The 23,075-nt window shown below is 41.7% G+C and overlaps 1 protein-coding gene and 1 non-coding gene across 2 annotated transcripts; both read right to left on the reverse strand.

The window, feature by feature from the left end:
* Positions 1-4,137: 4,137 nt before the first annotated feature.
* LOC114807481 lies at positions 4,138-4,274 on the reverse strand. Its single transcript, XR_003755542.1, has one exon. It is a non-coding gene; the product is annotated as a small nucleolar RNA SNORA7 (small nucleolar RNA).
* A 1,858-nt stretch (positions 4,275-6,132) lies between these two features.
* Positions 6,133-17,175, reverse strand: LOC100082748 (serpin B10). Its single transcript, XM_007670563.1, is given in 6 exon segments — positions 6,133-6,537; positions 8,365-8,520; positions 9,954-10,096; positions 12,487-12,601; positions 14,172-14,375; positions 17,008-17,175. Coding segments are annotated over 6 exon segments (1,191 nt in total).
* Positions 17,176-23,075: the final 5,900 nt, after the last annotated feature.

The raw sequence follows: 23,075 nt of genomic DNA on the forward strand, positions 1-23,075 counted from the left end.
AAAGTTCCCACCTCCAAAGCAGCATATGCTGCTCTCCTGCTGCTTAATTATGCAGGCTGATGTAACTTCCTTCATCAACACAAAACTGAGAACCTCCCTGCTAACAGACAAAGCAGAGCTGCCCTCAGGATCCTGCAGGAAACCATTTTATACTGAAACTTCTCCAAAATGAAATTACAACTCCTTTCCATAAGAAAGGGCATTCCTCCAGCTTGTGAATGTGCTTCATCCCTTCTATATTAATTATATGAGCTCAGTAGACAGTGAAGAACTACACTTTATGTTCAGATGTGGTACCTACTTTGGAGGAACTCTGAAATGTTCATTTGCTTTCTAATTTCGAGTTTGGAAACGGAGGGGAGCCACATGCCAGCACTTGCTTTGGATTGCAGGGCAGATTCCACCAGTTAAGCACTCTAAGGGGCTTTGCCTCGCTCCAGAGAAGGAGAATGCTCCTCAAGTTCAGAATTGGCTCTTTCTGGAATCCTTATTACCACCGACACAAGCTGGGAAAGGAGGCCCAGAAGGATCTCCTGCCACCCTCCCCTACCATCCCACCTAATTCTATTTAGTATGTGCAGTCTGGGAAGGTCCTGGATGGTGTGAGCTGTGAGGGAACTGTGAAGCTAAGGAAGAGAATGGGCTGCAGTCATCATGGCACAAGCTAAAGAAAAAGTCAGGGGAAACAGGTTAAGTTACCAGGGCAGGGGCAGCATGGAGGGAGTGAGAGGAAAGTGTGAATTAGCCACTGGGATGGGGTTTACACAGATTTGGGTTCAGGGTATGGAGAGGTGGGGGCTGTCAGGGGAATTGTGGGGATTGAGCTCCAAAAGATCTGCAGGGAGGACATAAAGAGTGGGGATTGAAGGACAGAGTGGTGGTGGGGAAAGGCAGCTAGAGTAGAGAAAATGGAAAAAATTAAATGGCTTCCGCCGGGACAACCAGTGGAGTTGGAACCAAAACAAATCTAGTTCAAGTCACTCCCAGACACACACTTCCCAGAGAGCCAGGGTTTGTGTGGTTCTCGCTGAGCAAAACAATGGCCCCGGGGTCACTAATTCCCTTGTCTAAAGTTTAGAAGATGATTCTAACCATATCAAACATTCCAATCAACCAAACATGAGTATTTAGTCCTCTAAGCTGTAAGTCCTCTCATGTAAGGACACTCTGCCACCTGTCAGCTGTGTGACTGTGGGCAAGTCACTTTACTTCTCTGTGTCTCAGTTCCCTCATTTGTAAAATGGGGATGAAGACTGGGAGCCTCATGTGGGACAACCTGATTACCCTGTATCTACCCCAGCGCTTAGAACAGTGCTCTGCACATAGTAAGCGCTTAACAAATACCAACATTATTATTAGTCCTCTAGACTGTAAGCCTGTTGTAGGCAGGGAATATGTGCAGGGAATATGTCTAACAACTTTCTTATATTGTACTCTCTCAAGTGCTTAGTACAGTGCTCTGCAGCCAGTAAGCGCTCAAGCGCCGTTTGTAAGCCTCTTTTCTGGAGTGTTTTGTTTTTCTGTTTTTAAGTGACATCACATGGGGTGGTAGAGATGCTGGGAGAAGCTGGGAGAAGCAGCATGGCATAATGCATTGAGCATGGGCCTGGGAGTAAGAAGATCATGGGTTCTAATCCCTGCTCCACCACTTGTCTGCTGTGTGACCTTGGGCAAGTTACTTCACTTCTCTGTGCCTCAGTTACCTCATCTAGAAGATGGAGATTGAAACTGTGAGCCCCAGGTGGGACAGGGTCTATGTCCAACCTGATTTGTTCTTAGTACAGTGCCTGGCACACAGTAAACGCTTAACAAATACCATAATTGTTAGAGACCCGGTGACCTGTAACAGGGTCTTTAGCGTGTTACTGTAATGGATCTTTCTTGTGGTATGTTAATTATTCATTTCTCCCTCGGCCAATCATTCAGTCCCCACCCTCCTGCTGTTTAAGTATCCCAGGGCTTAGAACAGTGCTTGACACATGGCTCAGTGGAAAGAGCATGGGCTTTGGAGTCAGGGCTCATGAGTTCGAATCCCAGCTCTGCCACTTGTCGGCTGTGTGACTGTGGGCAAGTCACTTAACTTCTCTGTGCCTCAGTTCCCTCATCTGTAAAATGGGGATTAAGACTGTGAGCCCCACGTGGGACAACCTGATTCCCCTATGTCTACCCCAGCGCTTAGAACAGTGCTCGGCACATAGTAAGCGCTTAACAAATACCAACATTACTATTAACTCAGATGGTTTGATGGAACTCAGAGAGCGGGGAGGCGAAAGGTCCCCAGCTTGATCCCAGTCCCCCATTCAATGGTCTGCGTTAATGCATTCCAACTGAAAACTGAATGAACTGCTGAGAATAGACCTGCACAGCACACTACCATCTGGAACAAAGTGGCTCTCTGAGCAAAAACTTCGCGTGGTAAAAGACGAGGAGGCAAAAGGGAAAACAGCACTGGGCATTGCAAACATTAAGCACAACAACACATGAGACAACCGTTTTTGTGTCCAATCTGGCTGGGATTGTAGATCCCCCATTAGTCTTTCCTGCTACACACGAACTCATGTCATCAAGTGGTGCTATGGGCACAACTTTACGTGATTATGCCATATGTCTTGTGGGGGGCAGCACTTTGAATATTTGCATCAGGACAGCCAATTGTCTGAAGCTAGCCCTGGAACACAGGGAATTGATCAAGGAATGTTTTCCGGAAAAGGCGGCATTTTAGGAAGGCTTGCCTAACTCCAGAATGACACCTCCGGTGACGAGGGGTGGGATAGATTTGGCCCCTGGCACTGATATGGGGGTTCGTGAGGTTTCAGATTCAAGAATGGTGACCCAAAAGTGGTTCGCTCTGGGAGAGAGGAAAAAAATAAACTAGCGGTTATTTCATAAATGGCCACTAGAGGGAAGCAGAATTACTTATGGAGTAGAAGAAAACTAAACTGTCACGATTTTTTTTCTTTTTTAAATGTTTCTTTCTCAGGGCTGTGCTTCAAATTTTTCAGTTGCAGGACCGTTTTTTCCCTTAACTTCCATCAAAGCTTTTGGAAGTTTGATTGTGGTCTTGGGAAGGAGCAGAGAGGTGAGAAGCAGTGTGGCCTAGTGGATAGAGCACGGGCCTGGGACACAGAAAGTAATGAGTTCGAATCTCCACTCTGCCACTTGTCTGCTGTGTGACCTTGGGCAAGTCACTTTACTTCTCTGCACCTCAGCTACCTCATCTGCAAAATGGGGATTGAAACCGTGAGCCCCAAGTGGAACAGGGACTATGTCTAACCCAATTTGGTTGTATCCACCCCAGCGCTTAGTGCAGTGCCTGGCATATAGTAAGCGCTTAACAAATACCATAATAATAATTATTATTATTACTATTATTAACCGGGTTGTCTGTTTCCCAAGCTACTCTTGAAGCTTGTTTGAGCGAAGGCATCCTGATTGAGGGAAAGGATTTTGATCCATTGGAGCAGCTTTTCATTTGGATGAAACTTCAGCAGGGTCTTGTTCAGCAAGAGCAAGGCTGACTGCAGCTGTGGATGAAGAAGCTTTGGACACAGCATCTGGAGTTGGAGGGTGGGAAACTCTGGGAAAAAAAAGGGATTCCCTGATGCTGAAGGTCCAGGAAATTTGTGGGATGTCAACAAAGCTGATGAATCACATGAGGGTCAAAGGTTTTGACTACTTAGAAGGGATTCAGGCAAGGCCCAGAGAGATGTTGTAAGTGGAGAGTAGACAAGAGCAAAAGAAGTGTGGCAAACTTAATGGGAGGTGAATGAAAGCAGCCCAGAGCAGGTAAAACCAGGCTGATTAAGGTGGGCTGGTACTGGCCAGAAGAGGCAGTGGGAGCTGGGAGACAGTTGCCCCTACCAGCGAGTAAAAAAGAGCTCCAGCCCAAAGCCCTGAGATCTTGTTTAGTCTTATGCTGTCGAGTCATCTCCGACCCATAACGACACCATAGACACAAGTCTTCCAGAACGCCCCACCTCCATCTACAGTCATTCTGTTAGTGAATCCATAGAGTTTTCTTGGTAAAAAACACTTTCTTGGAAGTGGTTTACCATTGCCTCCTCCCACATAGTAAACTTGAGTCTCCATCCTCAGATCACTCCCATGCCGCTGCTGTCCAGCACAAAGGAAGTTTTAACTTGTAGCAGATTGCCTTCCACTCGCTAGCCATTGGCCAAGCTAGGAATGGAATGGGTATGCCTCTGCTTGACTCTCCCTCCTGAATTCAAGACTGGTAGAGTACTGAAAACTCTCCAAGTGCACCCTGAGGGGAGGCCCTGAGATACCTAACCCCAAGTACACACCAGAGAGACCAAAGGGGTTGCCCATGGGGGAAGGTCATGATGGGAACCTTAAAAAAAGATTCGGAGCCATCGATGGGGGAAACCTCAATGCTCAATGAGGTGAACATAGGGGTGGGGTGTACCCTTTGCATTTATCTGACTCCAGCACAGGTGCCTCTCACCCACAATGCCAGTGGGCAGAGGGAAGTGAAAGTTTTGGGAAGAGATAGTGTAAGGTACCGGTCACTCCATGAAGGGATCCAAACACTAAGGCCACAGAGAAGGGTGACTCTATACCTCCAATGGAAGAAATGATCATGAGGGGCAGCAGTAGGTTTACCCTGGCATCCAAAGTTCCTAGGGGCAGGGCTTGGAAAGAGTGAGGCTGGAACCTGGCACACCCCAAAAGAAAAAGGGAAAGGACCCAAAGAACATATGCCCAAAGGGAAGTTAAAAGGGGTGTAAGGAAAGGGGGGAAATTGTTAGAGAAAGGGAAAGATGATTGGGGTTGGAATTCCTTTCTGTTACCTAATTAATTCATTAATACTACTTGCAAAGCACCTATTCTAAACTTAATTCAGTTATCTAACCAGGGGGTCTGTCCTGCCCTATCAGCATGGGAAGACCAGGAGATTATTTTACCTGGGAAGTTAAAGGATGAAAAAGAAATCATTTCCTCCAAGTTTCCTGTAGCTTATCCCAGAAGGGGTGAATGGCTGACTAGACTCCGAATTATCTCCTTGCTGGTCAGAGGAGTGCTCAGGTAAGAGATGAAGGATGAAGGCAGCAGAAAGTGTTCAGGAGAGGAGTTCATTAGGCAGGGATTTCCAATCCTGCCCATTCCAGGAAGGGGAATGACTAGAGGGCTTATTCAGTCAATCAATCAATGGTTGGGAGAGTGTTTGGGAGAATACAATTCAACATTATTCACTGACCACCCACTTTGTGCAGAGCACTGAACTGAGCAACAGATTGTACAGAGCACTATACTGAAGAGGTTGGCATGTCAATGAATTGCATATTTTGGCTTCTATGTTTCTCAAAGTAATGAAACATCTAAAAAGAGTGGGTTAAATTTTACTTTAAAAATGTTCATAAGAAGAGCAAATATTTCTGTGCTCATTCAGCATTACATAATAGAGTCAAAGCATTAGCTTGAGACAATGACATATGCTTTTATATGGGTTTGCCTTATCTCATTCACTGTATGTTGAGTAGATAATATCCTTGAAGCAGTCAATAGGAAGCCAGGCAGAGCTGCAGCATGAATATTATATATGAAGCATGTGGTGGAATAGCAAACAAAATTCTCTAAAACACAAAAGAAGTTAAAAATGAAATATAAATCTTCCAAACTAAATATGTTGAAAAACAGCAAGGATGAATGCACAACTGTAGTTAAATTGCTATTATGAATCTGTTCACTAGGCCAAGGCACAGTAATACATTTGAAATTCACTTATCCAGTATTCCAAGACTTGTTCACTTTGTCTGAAACTTCCATTTTGATTTTCAAACCATCTGAGTAGCAATAGAGTTTTCTCTTAAAATTTTGTCTTTTATAACTTTTTGGTGCATTTCCAGTACTGAAAACAGGAGGTGATGTGATCCACAGGTCTGAAGTTAGGAGAACTGGCCTCTTAGTCCCATTTCTGCACTGTCATCACCTCTCGACCTCAGTTTTCTCATGAGAAAATGGGGATGATATTAGCTGCCTCTTCCTACAACCCAGGAATTTTGAGGATAAAAAGAGATCATTTGTATGAAATTGCTTTGGAAAAATTAAGGAGTACAAGAAAAATCCAAAATATGACTGAATTGTGGCCCAGGTGTATGAACAACATACAATCTAAGGGGAACAGAACCTGCCAAGGAAGAGAATGTTATTAGTGTGGTTATGTCTGATGAAAAAGAGGAACAGGTGATCTGCATTAAAAGTAATCAAAGGATATGTCATTTGTACTGTCAAGACACTCCCAATGCCAGCTGCTGCTTCTGTGCCTTCCTCATTGACTTCCACAAAAGCCTTATGAAAAACATGCGAAAGGAACAGATCTCTTCTCTCCGATATTCCAGAGAAATCAGCTCTGCCCTGACTGAAGGGATCTCTCATTCCCATGCTGATCAGTGTGGATTTGAGGTCATAACTCTCTTCCATCTTGAATCTGGGTAGATATACTTGCACTTCACCTGTATCCATCATGTCAGCACAAGTCCAGTCATTTAACTTCTCATATGTAATTTCATTTTCCAGATGAATTGTTAAAATCAAAGTAGAGAGAAAATTGTAAGTGGAGAGGAAAGGTTTAGTTAAATAAAGAGGTGCTGTGAAGGTTCACAAAATCCAGACACTATCTTATCGATGAAACAATACTGATGTAACCACATCACACCATCAGTACCCAGCAATGCACATACCTCTGCAAATTACACTTTCTTTTTTCATTTGGAACCAGAGAGGTAAACAATCACTTCCCTTTGTAGAACATGAATTCTCCCTGCTCAGACTATTTGCTCATGACCTTGTTTTGGAAGATAGCATCACTGAAAGTTGAGCATATTGCTGAAGAGACATCCATGACCTGTCATCCCTCTTGCATTGTTGGCATATTTGGAATTGATACTTGCTGTTCTAATAGATCTAATTGCTCAGTCTCTTGGCAAAGCATCTGCTTAGGGAAGGTCAATCCCTTCCCTAACTGGCTACTCCTTAGCCTGGTCTGTCTGTTGTGGAGATCAGCCAGAAGTCCACTGTTAGGTCACAATGTTTGTCATTGTGCTTCAGTAGGTTTTGAAATAAGTTATTTTGCCCTCCTGGCTTCTGTGGGTCCCCTTTCAGTTATTACCCCATATATTCCTGCTCATGTGTTAGACTTGAAGATTGGGGTGGGAAAATTAAATCTTATTCATGTCAGGAGGTGTGACTAAAAAAACTGTAGTCTGACAGAGAGTTATTTTCACACTGTATTCAAGTCTATAAGATTCAATCCTCTAAGGTACTTGACACTCAGAGTCTCCCAGTATTCTGAAATCAACATCATCATCATCATGATGCCAACTATGTCCATAGCACTATACTGGGCACGTAGGATTATACTATAGATCAATCCAATCAGTGGTATTTATTGAGCACTTACTGCATTCAGACCACTGTACTAAGCATTGGTAAGAGTATAATACAACAGAGTTGGTAGACATGTTTCCCGCTCACAAGGAGCTTACAGTATGTAGGTGAGAGAAGTAAGAAGTAGTAGAAATAAGAAGATGCTGTCTTTGTCCTCAAGAACCTTAACAAACCGACAAATCCAATATAGCATATATATACACAGATATCTTTATACTCTGTTGACTCCCCTTACTTTTCATTTATTTTAGTAACTGTCCTTGCCTCCTAGATTTTAAGATCCTTGAGATTAGGGATTTTGTCTACTAACTTTATTATTCTCAATCAAATTTAGTACAGTGCTCTAGTCAGCACTCAATACATTCTATTGATTGATAACTTATGAACGCAAGCCAAGTGCATTTGTAGTCACAAGTTATATTTAAAGATGTGTGTGTGTGTGTGTGTGTGTGTGTGTGTGTGTGTGTGTGTGTGTGTGCAGATATACATACGTGTATAGGTAGATAGATGATAGGTAGGTACACAGATATACCTACAGATTAGGTATCTCTGTTGAACTAATTACTATCATAGAAAGAAAAAGGAGTTTGTCTGGGTGGTTTTGAAATATTTCATTTACAGTGTAGATCAGTAAGAAATCACAGACTAAAAAAATGAATCCCGACCCAGAGGAAATTGGGCTAAGGTGGGGAAGCCAAAAGTTTAATAAAAGTTGAAGATGTGTCCCACAGTTTTAGTATTGACAGTGCCAAAATAGCACAATGATAGCATAAATCAGAAGTTAGGAAAAACTAGAAAAAGTTTTGGATAATAAATTCTTTCACTTTTCTCCTGAGGCTTATTTAAATAGTTGGTTGTCACTAATTACAGGATAGAGTTAATACTTTCTTTACTTTTCTGTGAAGCATGAGAAATATTGAATCACTCTTTTCCTGTCAGACTGAAAAAAATATTTACCTCTTGTAAGCCGTTGAGATCATATGGGAGCAGAATGAACATGTTAATTTCACAGTTGTTATAGTGGAGCTCAAAGATCTTGGTTGGTGGCTCTTCTACTTGAAATATATGAAGAATTTTTCTCATTGACATCATTTGCACTGGTTTAGTTGTTGTCTTAAAATGTGGAAAGAAATTATCTTTTTGAAACTGGAAGAACTACCAACGTGGAATGTTTTTTAGATAAAATAAGACCTAAAATTGTTGAGTTTCTTCTAAGCCAAAGGTTCCCACAAGTCTTAATCATTTTTAACTTCCTTCTGATATCAACTTTGTTGTATTGTACTCTCCCAAGCATTTAGTAAAGTGCTCTGCACATAGTAAGCACTCAATAAATGCCATTGTTTGATTAAGTCTAGTGGAAAGAGCACAATGCTGGGTATCAGGAGACCCAGGTTCTAATCCTGCTCCCACCATTTGCCTGCCGCTTTACCTTGGACAAGACACTAATTTCCTTGTGCTTCAGTTGCCTCATTTGTAAGATGGGGATAAAATATCCATTCTCCTCCCACCTAAACTGTGAGTTCTGTGTTGGCAGGAACAGTGCCCAAATTGGTTATTTTATACCTTGGCATATGGAAGACATTTAGTAAAAAGTACCATTGTTATCATTAGTAGCTTATGCTCTCCCTCTGCCACATTCCTTTCCTGAGGGCAAAACACTGTTTCTGTCCAGGTTGTGATGGTGATGGGAGTGGTTTGGGTTGTTTTTTTAATAGTATTTGTTAAGCACTGACTGTGTGCCAAGCACTGTATTAAATGCTGGGGTAGATACAAGCTAATCAGGTTGGACACAGTCCATGTCCCACATGGGGCTCATAGTCTTAATCCCCTTAACCCCCATTTTACAGATGTGGTAACTGAGGCACAGAAAAGTGAAGTGACTTGCCCAAGGTCACACAGCAGACAAGTGGCAGAATAGGATTAGAACCCAGGTCCTTCTGGCTTCCAGGCCTAGATGGTATCCACTAGGCCATGCTGATTCTCATGTTGGTGATGGCCACAAGGGAAATAGCTTGTCTTGGGCCATGTTACCCTTGGGACCACTGGATTGAAAAGTGGCCAAGGTGAAAACATGGTCCAAGATTAATCAAACATGGTGGAGATGGTGGTTTCAATAATCATGACTGTTGACCCTGAAGAGAAGGATAATGAGGAAGAAGAGCAAGAGACTCCTTGGGCAAGTCACAACTTCTCAGTGCCTCAGTTACTTCATCTGTAAAATGGGGATTAAAAGTGTGAGCCCCATGTGGAACAGGGACTGTATCCAACCTGATTAGCTTGTATCTACCCTAGTGCTTTGAGCAGTGCCTGGCACATAGTAATCACATAACAAATTCCATAAAAAAACAGAAAGGGCATCTAGACCAAGATCTGATGGCCTTATCTGGGAAGGCTTTATGGAAGGGGAAGGATTTTAAGTAAGCAGAGGATTATCAAAGAAGAGGGAGTTTAGTTCAAGATAGGTGAAAATAATGCAGTGGAAACAACTCTAAAATGGCCTGGAAAAGATTGTTATTATTTAGTAACATTCAGACAAGGGTCCATACCTTGTTTAGTCTGAAAGGTTTCTCAGTAGTATCTTGGATCATGAATTTCTGTTCCCATTTTCCTTTGACGTAGATAGCATTAACTAGTACCATTTTGGTCAAAGAGTCAAGAGAACCATCAGGCAGAAGATCTGGAATTTTACCTAGAGACAAAAACAAATGGAAAAAAAAAATTTTAAGTGAGGCAAAAAGTGCTATTTTTAAATTCCAATACATGAATTTTCATTGTCTTTTCTAGTCAGAAGAAGTCTATCCAGCAACCTCACAAGCATGGTATTATACTATAGCCTATTCAGAAATTAATTCTGAAAGGCATGATCCTTGCTGTCTAGGAGATTAGTGAAAGAAGATGCATTTCCACAGCAGAAAGATTTATAGCAAACTTGGAACAACTTTCTATTTTTAATTTTTCCTTGTTTATACTCTCCCAAGTGCTTAGTACAGTGCTCTGCGCATAGTAAGTGTTCAATAAATACCACTGATTGATCAACTGATACTTCCATTTCTTTCTTCACCCATTCTTCCCCTCACCAGTCAGAGAGGATTCAGAGAGGATTGTTGAAGATCCCCAATGAAGATGTTACAGGAGGCCCTTCTGGAAGTCATTTCCTTTTTCCTACTTCCCCATTCATTTCATGTCACACAAAATGGCATTTCTACTAATAAAGATGTATATTAAATATACAGTCATCCCCCACTGTAATACTCTTCATTTAGTGCTCTTTCATGATAGTACTCAAAGTTTAAGACTGATATTTCTTAGTATACTCTTTCACTTCAAGATAACATTGTTTTTTCCACAAGTCCTGAAAGACCTTGCTCCTTTCACAGTCTCCTCCTAAGCCCTTGCAGTACCCTAACTGACTTGAATAGACAGATTAAAAACCTATTTCAAGAGATGTGTATTCTCTGTTTACCATTAAAAATAAATCATTAGTGTGTTAGCCCAATGTGCCTTTTTTGCAGAATCCTCCTTGTCTCACAAGCCAGCAACCTTTTCATTATCCTCGACACACTCTGATTCATCCCACATATTCAGTCTGTCACCAACCTTTTGGTTCTATCTTCACATCTCTAGAATCCACCCTTTCTTTCCTCTCCATCCAAAGTACTACCATGCTGATCCAAGCACTTAGCATATCACACTTTACTGCATCAGCCTCCTTGCTCATCTTCCTGCCTCCTATCCTTCCCCTCTCCCATCCATACTTCGCTCTGCTGTCTAGATCATTTTTATTAAAAAAATGTTCAGTCCATGTCTTCCTTCTCCTCAAAACCCTCCAATGGTTACCCAACCATCTCTGCATCAGATGGAAACTCACCATTGACTTTAAGACATTTAATCAGCTCTCCCCAGCCTACCTCACCTCACTGATCTCCTCCTAGAACCCAGCCTGCACACTTTGCTCCTCTAACACCAACCTACTCACTGTACCTTGAACTCCTCTTTCTCACTACTGATCTCTTGCTCACATCCTTCCTCTGGCTTGGAATTCTCTCCTTATTCATATCTGACAGACCACCTCTCACATCATCTTCAAAGTCCTACTAAAATCACATCTCTTCCTATTTGCCCTTCCTCTGCATTGTCTTTGCATTTGGGTCTGGCTTCTCAAAATGAGCACTTTATGGTAAGAAAGGCAGCTGAAACTGATTTCTCCTAAGAATGAGGGAGAGAGGGTTGTCTTAGGAATTGCTAAAGACTTGTAGTTGGCAAGAGGGAGTAGAAGGCATGTTCATCCTTTGCCCCAGGATGCAGTATCGTGGTGTGAACTCTAGAGATAGCCCAAAGCACTGTTTGGGGGTGAAACCAAAAGTGCTCAGCATGAACAAAGAACAGCTATACTCCCTGGACTGAGCAGGGACTGAAGTGTCACTTGGACTTTTTTTTTACCACATTTGGCACCTTCCCGCAGTCCTGAACTGGGGTCTATCTGACATAGAGACAGACAAATGGAGAAGTAGCAGAACTTCGTGGCTCCCCTGAAACAGAGCGGCTCACTCTTTTTTGCTGGTACCTAAGGATTTTTGCACTTATGCAGGACTTTCTAATTCACGGAGGGAGTATTGTAAGGAATTTTGTAGTTTTTTTCCTGGGAATGGAACTCCTGTAGAACAAACACCATCTAGTTTTGCTGTTCTCCATGTCCAGAGAAAATGCAGTGAATTACAGCAGGAGGTATAAGAAGAACCTCTTGCCTGTCTAGAAAAGCACCGGGAGGGGCTATCAAGCTAAACTGAGGATTCTCTATCCTTGGAAATATTTTAAAAATAGAAACAACAGCCCCCAGTACTGAAGGGATGAGTCATTCACCTAAATGAGTCAGGGGGCTGGAGCAGGAGGTCTCTGGGGTCTAAATACAGGGTCCCCCAATGCTAATTAAGAACGCACATCAGAACACACACATAAACACTCACACACACACACATTTAGATAAACAAAAATAAATTCATATTCTTTCCAATAAAAATAAAATGAAAATTTCTTTCTTAGATGAAAAGAAATCGATGTCAGAGTTGGTTTTAAGCTCACCCTCAGTCCAGTTTTCAACCTAGGAATTGATTTCTTTCCTGACTTTTTCAGCTTCCCCAAAATTAACTAACTGCGGATCAGCTGAAAAATACTTCTTCATGTTCTGTAAAAAATCCTGGAAGGTACAAGAGGAAGTTAATATTCAGCATCTATTCTTGCAGTTAAAGACAAACCAGGGAAACAATGAGCTTGGTGAACAACTGAAAATGAGGGAAACATTAGAAAAAAAACATTAGGGGTATAGTCTCCTGTTGAGCCAAGAGCCTCTAGGACCAGAGCAGAGAATATCACTGTGGGCAGGAAATGTGCTTGCTCACTCCATTGAATTGTACTCTCTTGAGTACAATACTCTGCACATAGCAAGCACTCAATAAATACCAATGATTGATTGATTGATATCTAGAGGCAAGGGGAAGATTAGCCCATTATCTTGATGACCTCTAGGCAGGAATACGTGTGGACTGGGAGCAGAATGATGTCCTAGATCAAGAAGCTTGATCTTCACGACACAGGATTTTGGCAACAGGGAGAAAATGACTGCCTAGTGCCAGCAACCCTTTGCTACCCCCAATTCTGATTTGAGTCAGTCAATCATATTTATTGAGGATCTACTGTGTGCCGAATACTGTACTAAGTGCTTGGGAGAGTACAGTATAACAATATAACAGACACATTCCCTACCCACAACTAACTTGTGATACATTAGGGAATAGAGGTGTTTAAAGAAGAGTCCCAGCAGGTTTTCAATATTTAGAATCCACAGACATTTGGTGATATGAGGACCTGGCCATTGAATCAATTTATCCTGGATCTGAAGCTGATGTGACAACTAGATCCTCAGATGGAGACTCAGAAAATTCTGTTCTGCCTAGCTCTATCCTCCAGTCAGTTCCTGGCTTATCCTTCTTCAGATCTAATCCTTCAGTGAATGACCCTTCTATCATTCAATCAGTCAATCAGTGGTATTTATTGAGGGTTTATTGTGTGTAGAGCACTGAATTAAGTGCTTGGGAGGATACAACAGACCAAAGTTGGTAGACATGTTCCCTGCCCACAACAGACATGTACATAAGTGCTGGGGGCTGAGGGTGGGGTGAATAAAGACAAAGTGCAAGGATGGCCGAGAAGGTAGAAAAAAACCTCGGTATCATCCTTGAATCCTCTCCGGCTCAACCTGCACGTTTAATCTGTCACCAAATTCTGTCTCCCCCTCTAACTGTAAGCTTCTTTTGGAGTGGGACTGTGTCTACCAACTGTATTAAGTGATCTGTACCCAGTAAGAACTCAATAAATATCTTTGATTGATTGGCTGAGACACTCAGACAACATAAAGACATGGACAAATGCGTAAAATAAAAAGAAAAATCAGTAGGGTACTGTGTCTAGAGGAGCAGAAATTCAGGTTCCTTGCCGTACAGGGTCCAGTCACAATCACAGCCATAATGATCACAGTCTTCCTGAGGTTTTGTAAAGGCGTGCTGTGGCTGCTGTATTTCTCAAGTGCTTAGAACACTGAACTACCTTCATTACTACAACTATCGTTCTACTACTACCACCTGGTGATTGGTTTCTTAGAAATTTCCTCCAAGATAATTGCATAATTTGGTTTATAATCACTCATGCCTAGCTCAAAGGGATTATTTCCTGCATTAATCTTTTGTTTTACCTTCAGTTTGCAAACTTACACCTTTGAAAGGAGATGTCTTTTCCCCATATAACTTGCTGATGCTCTTAAGCAAGTAGGCGTTGCTGAGATGGTTGATTTCAGATAAAAGTCACTGGAATTCAGAGTAGATGTTTCCAATTTTGCTGAAACCAAGTTCCTTTAAAATAAAACAGGAATAGTTAGCGATGTTGTAAATGTAGATATCAGAATAAAACTTGAGATACTGAAACCACCAAACAGTTGAAAGAATCATGGTTAAACAAGAAGCAACATGGCCTAATGGATAGTCAGTCAGTCAAGCGTATTTATTGAGTGCTTACTGCGTGCAGAACACTGTACCAAGAGTTTGGGGGAGTGCAATATAACAATAAACAGACACATTCCCTGCCCATCGCAAATTTACAATCTAGAGGGAATAGCACACAGGCCTGGGAGTCAGAAGAACCTAGTTCTAATCCCAGCTCCACCATTTGTCTGCTGTGAGACCTTGGGCAAGTCACTTAATTTATCTGTGCCTCAGATACCTCATCTGTAAAATGAAGATTAAGACTGTGAGCCCCATGAGGGACATGGACTTTGTCCAACCTTATTAGCTTGTTATCAACCCCAGCACTTAGTATAGTGCCTGGTACATAGTAAACACTTAACAATTACCATTTTAAAAAAAATGCAAGGTTGAGTTTTCCCAAATTTGAAATGATGCAAGTACTTTTTCAAGATGAAAAAAATGATGAAGATCTTCTTTCTACCAAACTGGAATGCTACTGAAGGACTTCATAGATAATTTAACTTAGCTTCATAAATGGAAAAGATAAATTTAAACAAGATGAAAATGAATTAGCATTAAAGGAAGAAACAAGGAGTAAGAAGCCAGACATTTTTGACCCCTTGAAATTTACTGTTCTAAAAAGGAACACTTCTTTGTCTAGATTAGGATGAATAGCTGTCTGAAGTAACTACTTTAAGTACACAGGGTAATTAAGTTTTCTTGACCAAAACAATATAATTATATTTTTAAAGTGGTTGAAACCATTTTAAGTATAGTTCCATAATCAAATAGCATCAATAAGGAAGTATCACTCTGGATAGCCAAGTGCTTATGTTTTTTACTAGGGGCAATTGAACAGAAAATAATAAAGAGCTTTTAGAACACATTGTAAAGATACTAAAGTGTCAATACACAGCCACAGCTATCATCAGAGGCTGTGGGCATCAGAATTAAAGCCTGTCTAAATTCTATACATGAATTCAGATGGAGCGTCTGAGAGAAATCTGCTAGGATGTATGTTTCTCTGCCTGCCACTCTAAATTATTTTAGATTCCATCCAAACTGCTACCAAATTAATCCAAGCACTTACCCAATCACTCCTTGATTACCATATCAGCCTTCTTGCCGACCGCCCTGCTTCCTGTCTCTCCCCACCCCAGTCCATACTCCACTCTGCTGCCCAGATCATTTTTCTACAAAAACGTTCAGTCCCTACTACAACACAGCCCACACACTTCACTCCTCTAATGCCAACCTACTCACTGGACCTCGACTGTAGCATGAAATCAGTAAGTAGGGTAGGAGGGATAAAGCTGATTGAGTGTTTTTAAGCCAACTGTAAGGAGTTACTGTTTGGTGGATAGGGAAGAAAGCTTTGGAGGATTTAGAGGAGGGGGAGGTGTGAACTGAGTGGTTTTGTTTAGAAAATTACCTGGGCAGGAGAGTGAAAGTAAAGACTGGAGTGAGGAGAGACAGGAGGCTGGGTGGTCAGCAGAGAGACAGATACAGTAGTCAAGGTGTGATATGGTAAGTGCTGGAATTAACATAGTAACCATTTGGATGGAGAAGAAAGGGCAAATTTTAGCAATATTGTGAAGGTAGAACTGACAGAATTTGGTGATAGATTGGATATGTGGGTTGAATGAGTGAGATGAGTCGAGGAATGTCAGTGTTACGGGCTTGTGAGACAGGGAGGATAGTGGCGTAGTCTACAGTGATGGGAAAAACAGGAGAACCGGGTTTGGGTGGGAAGATGAGGCCATGTTAAGTTTGAGGTGTTGGCCGAACATTCAAGTAGAGATGTTGTGAAGGCAGAAGGAAATGTGTAACTATAGAGGAAAGAAGTCAGGGCTGGAGAAGTAGATTTGGGAGTCATTCGTGTTGGAGAGAATTTGAAGCTTTAGAAGCAAATGAGTATAATAAAAACTTGAGGTATAAAAACCAAAAGTATGGAAATTACCCTATTTATCTCTTTGCTTTTGAAACAACCTTGTGAGACCAACATAAAGCATTGTACAGTGAGTTCATTCATTCAATCAATCAATTTATTAAGCACTTACTGTGTGCAGAGCACTGTACCTAGCATTTGGGAAAGTACAAAATAACAATAAACAGGGACATTTCCTGCCCACAATGAGCTTGCAGTGTAAAGGGTGGGAGACAGACATAAATAAAAATAAATAAAATTACAAATGTGTACATAACAGTTGGTTGATAGGGAATTGGGGAAACATCTTGTGCAAGAATACAGCAATCCAAATTCAGTTCTAAATGTGATTCATTTAAGGTCAGATATTTCTTTCAATTGCACAAAGGCCTGGTCTCCACTGACAAAAGAAAGTTTAGAATTGAAGTTAAAAAGCTGGATAATTAAGACCAACAAAGCTTTCATCTTAAATTTCTACATAATTAAGAGAAAATATGTATCCAATTTCCCACCTCACTTTGCTGGTGTTAGCCCAAGTTATCAGGATGTTTGAAGTTTACCTCTCAACTCTCCCCACAAAACCACCTCCTGTTTTGCCCATAATCTCGTATTCTTTTGAAGAGTCATTTGAAAATGTGGAGGTTAAACGTCAGAATGTACCTCCACTATCTGAGCAGCAGTATTACCTTTTGTACCCAAATAGACCATAGCCAGGGAGGTAGAGATGCTCCAGGGGGAAAAGAAGATGTTTTTTCCTGCAGCTGATTCAGCCAGCCTTTTGCTAAGATCAAGAGCAAACTGATTGTTTGAAGCCGATAGGGTGTCCATCTCCAAAATCTAGGGTACCCTATGTCAAAGGGACAGAATATTACCGTTATTTTTTAGTACATGCATTTGTGTTCTGTAAAGAGGCTATCATCTTGTATAGCTTAGATATAACATTTTTAAAAATCTCATTCTACTTGTAAATGACAAAAACATCTACTGTATTAGACTATCACATCCATTTTGGGAAAGAATTGCCTTGTCTATTACTTTGTAAGGTCCTTCCTCCAGAAAGGATCATTTCTCTTCTTCCAATTCTCCTTCTCCTTCTTACAGTGATCCTCAGGGACTTCACCATCCTCATGGATGTTCCCGTTGATTCCCCCAGCCACCCACTTCCTCTCAATTCTCAGCAATACAGATATACTGCTACACTCCATCTCCCTGGTAGCCAACTGCAATCCTTCACTCTCTAATAGTTCCTTCCCTGCTGCTTCCAAACATGTTTAAATCTCCTTTATATTAAAAAATACCTTCTTTGGATCCCACAATACCCTCCAGCTATCATGCCATCTCTGCTCCCATTCCTGTCCAAAATCTTAGAATGGATCGTATATACACTGCCTCCACTTCCTTTCCTCCAGCTCTCTTCTTGACCTTCTACAACCTGATTTTTGATCAACAATCCCCAAACACCTAGAAAACATCAGAAGTGAGAAGACCTGCCCTAGGAGTGGAAGCAGTGAGCAGTGTGTGAGATTTGGGAGAGGGGCTGGTCGCATTATGATTTCGCTTAACTCTACTGGATGGCAACTGCTGGCTGGGTTGTGTAGGTGTGGAATGGCTAAGTACATCTGTATCCAGCAAAGTGCATTGTTTTGGACTTCCTGGAATGTTTATTCATTCCTTGGGTAGCTATGTTGGCATGTTGAGGTGGATTGTGGCTTCTGTGGGTTCCCTTTCAGGGACTGGATAGGGGAACATTGTCAATGGAGGACAGTCATCAGCAAAAGCCATCTCATGCAGATGACTTTCAATTATATCTTTCTAGCCCCTACCTCTTATCACCTCTGAAATCTCACATTTCCTTTTTCTTCCAGGACATTTTCACATGGATATCCTATTAACATTTTAAACTCAATATGTTTAAAATGTAACTCCCCATCTTCATTCCCAGATCCTCTCCTCCATCTAATTTTCCCATCACAATTGAAAACACCATCATCCTCCCTGCCTCTGAAAACTTGGCACTATCCTTGCTTCTTCCATCTCTTTCAACATTCATATTAGGTCTGTTGCTAAATCCTGCCAATATTTCCTGTATAACAATTCTTGGAACTGCCCCTTCCCCTTTATCCAAATGACACCAAGGTAAGGCCCAAGGTACTTGTCATATCTTGACTTGCTTACTACAACATCTTCCTCCTACTGCATCCAGGCTCACCTCTAGTCCACACCAAACTCTGATTACAGTGTTCTGTATGCAGTAAGCACTTAATAAATACGATTGAATGAATTAATCTCCCCACTACTCAAAACCTTCAAAGGTAACCTAATCCCGAATCATCTCCACACCAAGCAGAATCTCCTAACTATCGACTTGAAGATACTGCATCAACTCTCTCCTTCTGATTTAGCACTCACTTCTTCCACTACTTGCCAGCTTACATTCTTCATTCCTCTCTCAGATAACCTTTTCATTGTGCTTTATTCTCATCTCTCCCCTCTCTAACCCCTTCCTCCTGCTTGTAATTTCCCCCTTTGAATCCTCCACATCACCTTTTATCCATCTTCAAAGCCCTTCTGAAACTCCATCTCCTCCAGGAGTCCTTTCCCAATTAATTTTTATTTTCTCCCGGGTTGTAAACCCCCAGCTACCACCTCAGGAATTCTGGGCCGGATACACACTTATGCACTTAGACAAACATGTAGCACTTCTATATTTATAGTATTAAATATCCTACTGTCTAAATATATATGTCTGTCTCCACCTTTACATGCAAATTCCTTGAGGCCAGACCTTGTCTTTTAACTTAATTATACTCTCCCAATCCCTTAGTACAATGCTCTACAAACAGTAGGTGCAATAAATGCAACTGATGGTGATGATAGGACCTATTTTAGGACACTGTTTTCCCCATGTCACTTAAAGGGCAGGAGGACACATTTCATAAGAGCCCCAAACTTAGATTCTGTGTGATCCCATTGGTTCAGTCTAGATCTCTGTTTTAAACTTGCTTTTAGGTGAAGGAGTTACTCCAGGGTCCAATTAACCCAGGGGTTCAAGCCTGGAGTCTCAGGCTAAGGAGGGACCTCAACTGATGCCTAAAAATCAACCCTTCCTTGACACTTCCAACGCAGTCACTGCATGGAATATTATGAAGATAGTGCCCTAATGATTTTCCCAGATGGATTCTATGAAGCAGACCTTATCGGCATGCCTGGATCTTAAAGAGGAAAATGGTCTTTGAGATACAGGGAAAATGTAGAACATGGTTGGGCTGGAGTAATGGGGCTGCAGGTTGTTCTTTTAAGTATCTTTCACCTGCCTCTCAGCCTCCTCTTTCTTCTCAGTTAACTAATCAGTTGGGGGAATGGGAGAAGTTAGTGATAGGTGCTAATCATTAGTGCTAATCACCTTCCCCTTACCTCTTTATTTCAGTGCCTCCAGGAGGAGTCTTCTTGATATTTTGTTTGGAAGAGATCATTAAGCAGATAATAAATGGAGAGGGGAAATGTGGGTTTGGTATTGAAGCAATTTGGGAATTAGGGGAAATAAAAATTCAAAAATCTGGTGTGTGTGGAGGTATATTTCCTCACTGGATATCACCCTGCTGCATTGGGAGCAACAACTCGGGGGAACAAGGGGACTTCCTGATACCCCTCTTCCTCCCCACTCCTACTCCTGGCAGCTGACTGTGCTTTCGGAGAAGCAAACTACAGGACAAAACTCAAAGAAGGAGTGGAGAGGAGAGGCATGTCAAAAAATACCACTTGGTCAGGGTGGGGGTCCTCTTGATTCCTGCTCCCCCTTCACACCTCCCACGGAAAAGGTCACCCAGGCCCAGCTGCCTCGCTGGCATGTGTGGCAAACTGAGACGTCCCTCAGCAACATTCATGTATGACAGCATCAGCATCTTGGTTCAACTGAGGGGCCCTCTAGACAGTCCAGATTCAGGCCCTGGCACCCGTAAATGCAACCTTCAAACTCTTGAAGTGGGACATCAAGATAAGTATCATTGTGTCACAAAATCACTATTTTCACTATTTGACAAGTTATAATGCCAGACATTTTAGAGAGGAGAGAAAAAGAAAAGCAGAAAGACAAATTTCTAAGAGTGAGGAGGATGGAAGGGAGAGAATGCTATAAAGATTTATGCTAGACAAAGTCTCCCTTCTAAAACTAAAGCAAATAAATAAAATAACCCCTACACCTAGGTCTATGGAAAAATGGAACTACTTCTCCTAAGGACCCCCAAGTGAGCATTTGAAAACCTTGTTAAGAAATGAATTCTTCCTTTTGAAATGAACAATTTTAAAGAGATACATAAAAATTCATGGGTCCCTTTTCACAGATCCAGGAGTCTTCAGATGTGTATCCATATTCCTAGAGAAGTAGGGAGTTGAGCAATTGATTTGGAATTTAATCAATATCTCTTTCACTCTAAAAAATTCAGATCCCCAAATTTGTCAGAATTTTTCTTCAACTCTCTCCCTCATTTTGCCTGCATAATCTCAGATCATATTAGCTAATCCATAAGAACACCCCCAGAATCTTCCTGAATTTGGTTTTCATCCTGCCAGTACTGCCATGCCAACTAGTCACTGTTTCAGAAAGTCATTACTCACCTGGCCATTTTTCCAATCCAGACATTTTCCCCCATGAATTTATAGGATTTTCTGATAAATGAAATCAAAGTTTAAAAATGATGATGTTTTAAAATGCTATTTCTATTTATAGTGGTCCAAGAAAATACTCATTTGGAATATCTGGACACAGTAACAGTGAAGAAAATTTAAGCAATTTAACTCAAGAATTGTTTACATACCTGATTTTCCTGAAAGAGAAGAGAATTAGCTATTTTTTTCCTTTAGTAAGAGTCTGCAGTCAGTTAGACTAGGAAATAGATGAAGCAGCGTGGCTCAGTGGAAAGAGCCCGGGCTTGGGCATCAGAGGTCATGGCTTCGAATCCCAGCTCTGCCACTTGTCAGCTGGGTAACTGGGCAAGTCACTTAACTTCTCTGTGCCTCAGTTCCCTCATCTGTAAAATGGGGATTAAAACTGTGACCCCCACGTGGGACAACCTGATCACCCTGTATGTCCCCCAGCACTTAGAACAGTGCGCAGCATATAATAAGCACTTAACAAATACCAACATTATTAAATAGATAACTGAGCTACAAAGTATTTTGCCTTCCTTTTTGTCTACGCCCCTACAGTCACTCATCCACACCCACACTTCTTTTTAGAGCATGTTTCATCTGGTTAGAAGAAGATAAGAAGGAAAAGAATGGATAATGCAGCCTCCACAAATTTTAGAAGACCTCTCTAGGTCTGCCCAAGTTGTTGAACTCTGGACTTTTATGTTGTCTTTCATGTTGTTCTGTATTTATATTTTTCCATCTTTTCTACTGTGTCTGTTGCCAAACTCTTCCCCACCCTATTTTGGATTGTAAACCCTTGGAGGGCCAGAGACCCTGTTTATTTCTTGTATTACTTTTTCCCAGGCTTAGTACAGTACTCTGAGCACAGTAGGCAATTAATAAATACTATTACTACTACTACTAAGAAGCAGCGTGGCATAATGGAAATAATAAAAATAATTGTGGTATTTGTTAATAGCTTACTATGTGTCAAGCACTGTACTAACCACTGGGGTGGGTACAAGCAAATCAGGTTGGACACACTCCCTGTCCCGTGTGGAGCTCACAGTCTCAATCGCCATTTTGCAGATGAAGTAAGTGAGGCCCAGAGAAGTGAAGTAGCTTGCCCAAGATCGTATAGCCGACAAATGGCAGAGCCGGGATTAGAACCAAGGACCTTCTAACTCCCAGGCCTGTGAAGGAATCCGAACTCCTCCACTGGGATAAGGCACTTAATTTCTTTATGCCTCACTTTCTTAAACTTTAAAATGGGGATTCAATACCTGTCCTCCCTTTTACTTAGACTGTGAGCCCTATGTGGGACAGGGACTGTGTCCAGCCTGATTAACTTGTATCTACTCCAGTGGTTAGAACAGTGCACATAGTAAACCCTTAAATACCATAACTGCTTGCACATAAGCTACTTGTCTTCACTTGCATAAGGGTGACTAATATTTCTGGAACAATATTTTCCTGAAGAAGTCATGACTACCAAATACATCAGGTTGTAGCTTTCTCTTAATCCCAAGTGCATTTGTATACATTCATTCATACTTTTGGAGAAGCAGAATGACCTAGTGGAAAGAATACGTGGTTAGGAGTCAGAACCCCTGGGTTCTTATCCAGGCTCCACTACTTGACTGCTGTGAGATCTTGGACAAGTCAATTAACTTCTCTGTTCTTCATTTTTCTCATATGCAAAAAGGGGATTAAATACCTATACTCCCTCCTTCTTGGACTGTGAACCCCATGTAGGAGAGGGACTGTGTCTGTGTCTGATCTATCACCTATCTCTCTGGCAGTTCCTTCTCAGGCTCTTTCGCAGGCTCCTCCCTTCTCTGCCTCTCATCCCCTCACTGTGGGAGTCTCTCAAGGCCCAGTTCTAGGTTCCCTTCTATTCTCCATCAGCACCTACTCTCTTGGAGAATTCATTTGCCCCCACGGCTTTAATGACCATCTTTACGTGACTGATTCCCAAATCTATCTCTAAAGCCCTGATCTCCCTCCTTTTTTGTATGGTATTTGTTAAGCACTTACTCTGTGCCAAGCACTGTCCCAAGGGCTGGGTAGATACAAGTTAATCACGTTGGACACAGTCC

This window comes from Ornithorhynchus anatinus, chromosome X2 (genome assembly GCF_004115215.2).
Source record: "Ornithorhynchus anatinus isolate Pmale09 chromosome X2, mOrnAna1.pri.v4, whole genome shotgun sequence".
In the NCBI taxonomy this organism is placed as follows: Eukaryota; Metazoa; Chordata; class Mammalia; order Monotremata; family Ornithorhynchidae; genus Ornithorhynchus; species Ornithorhynchus anatinus.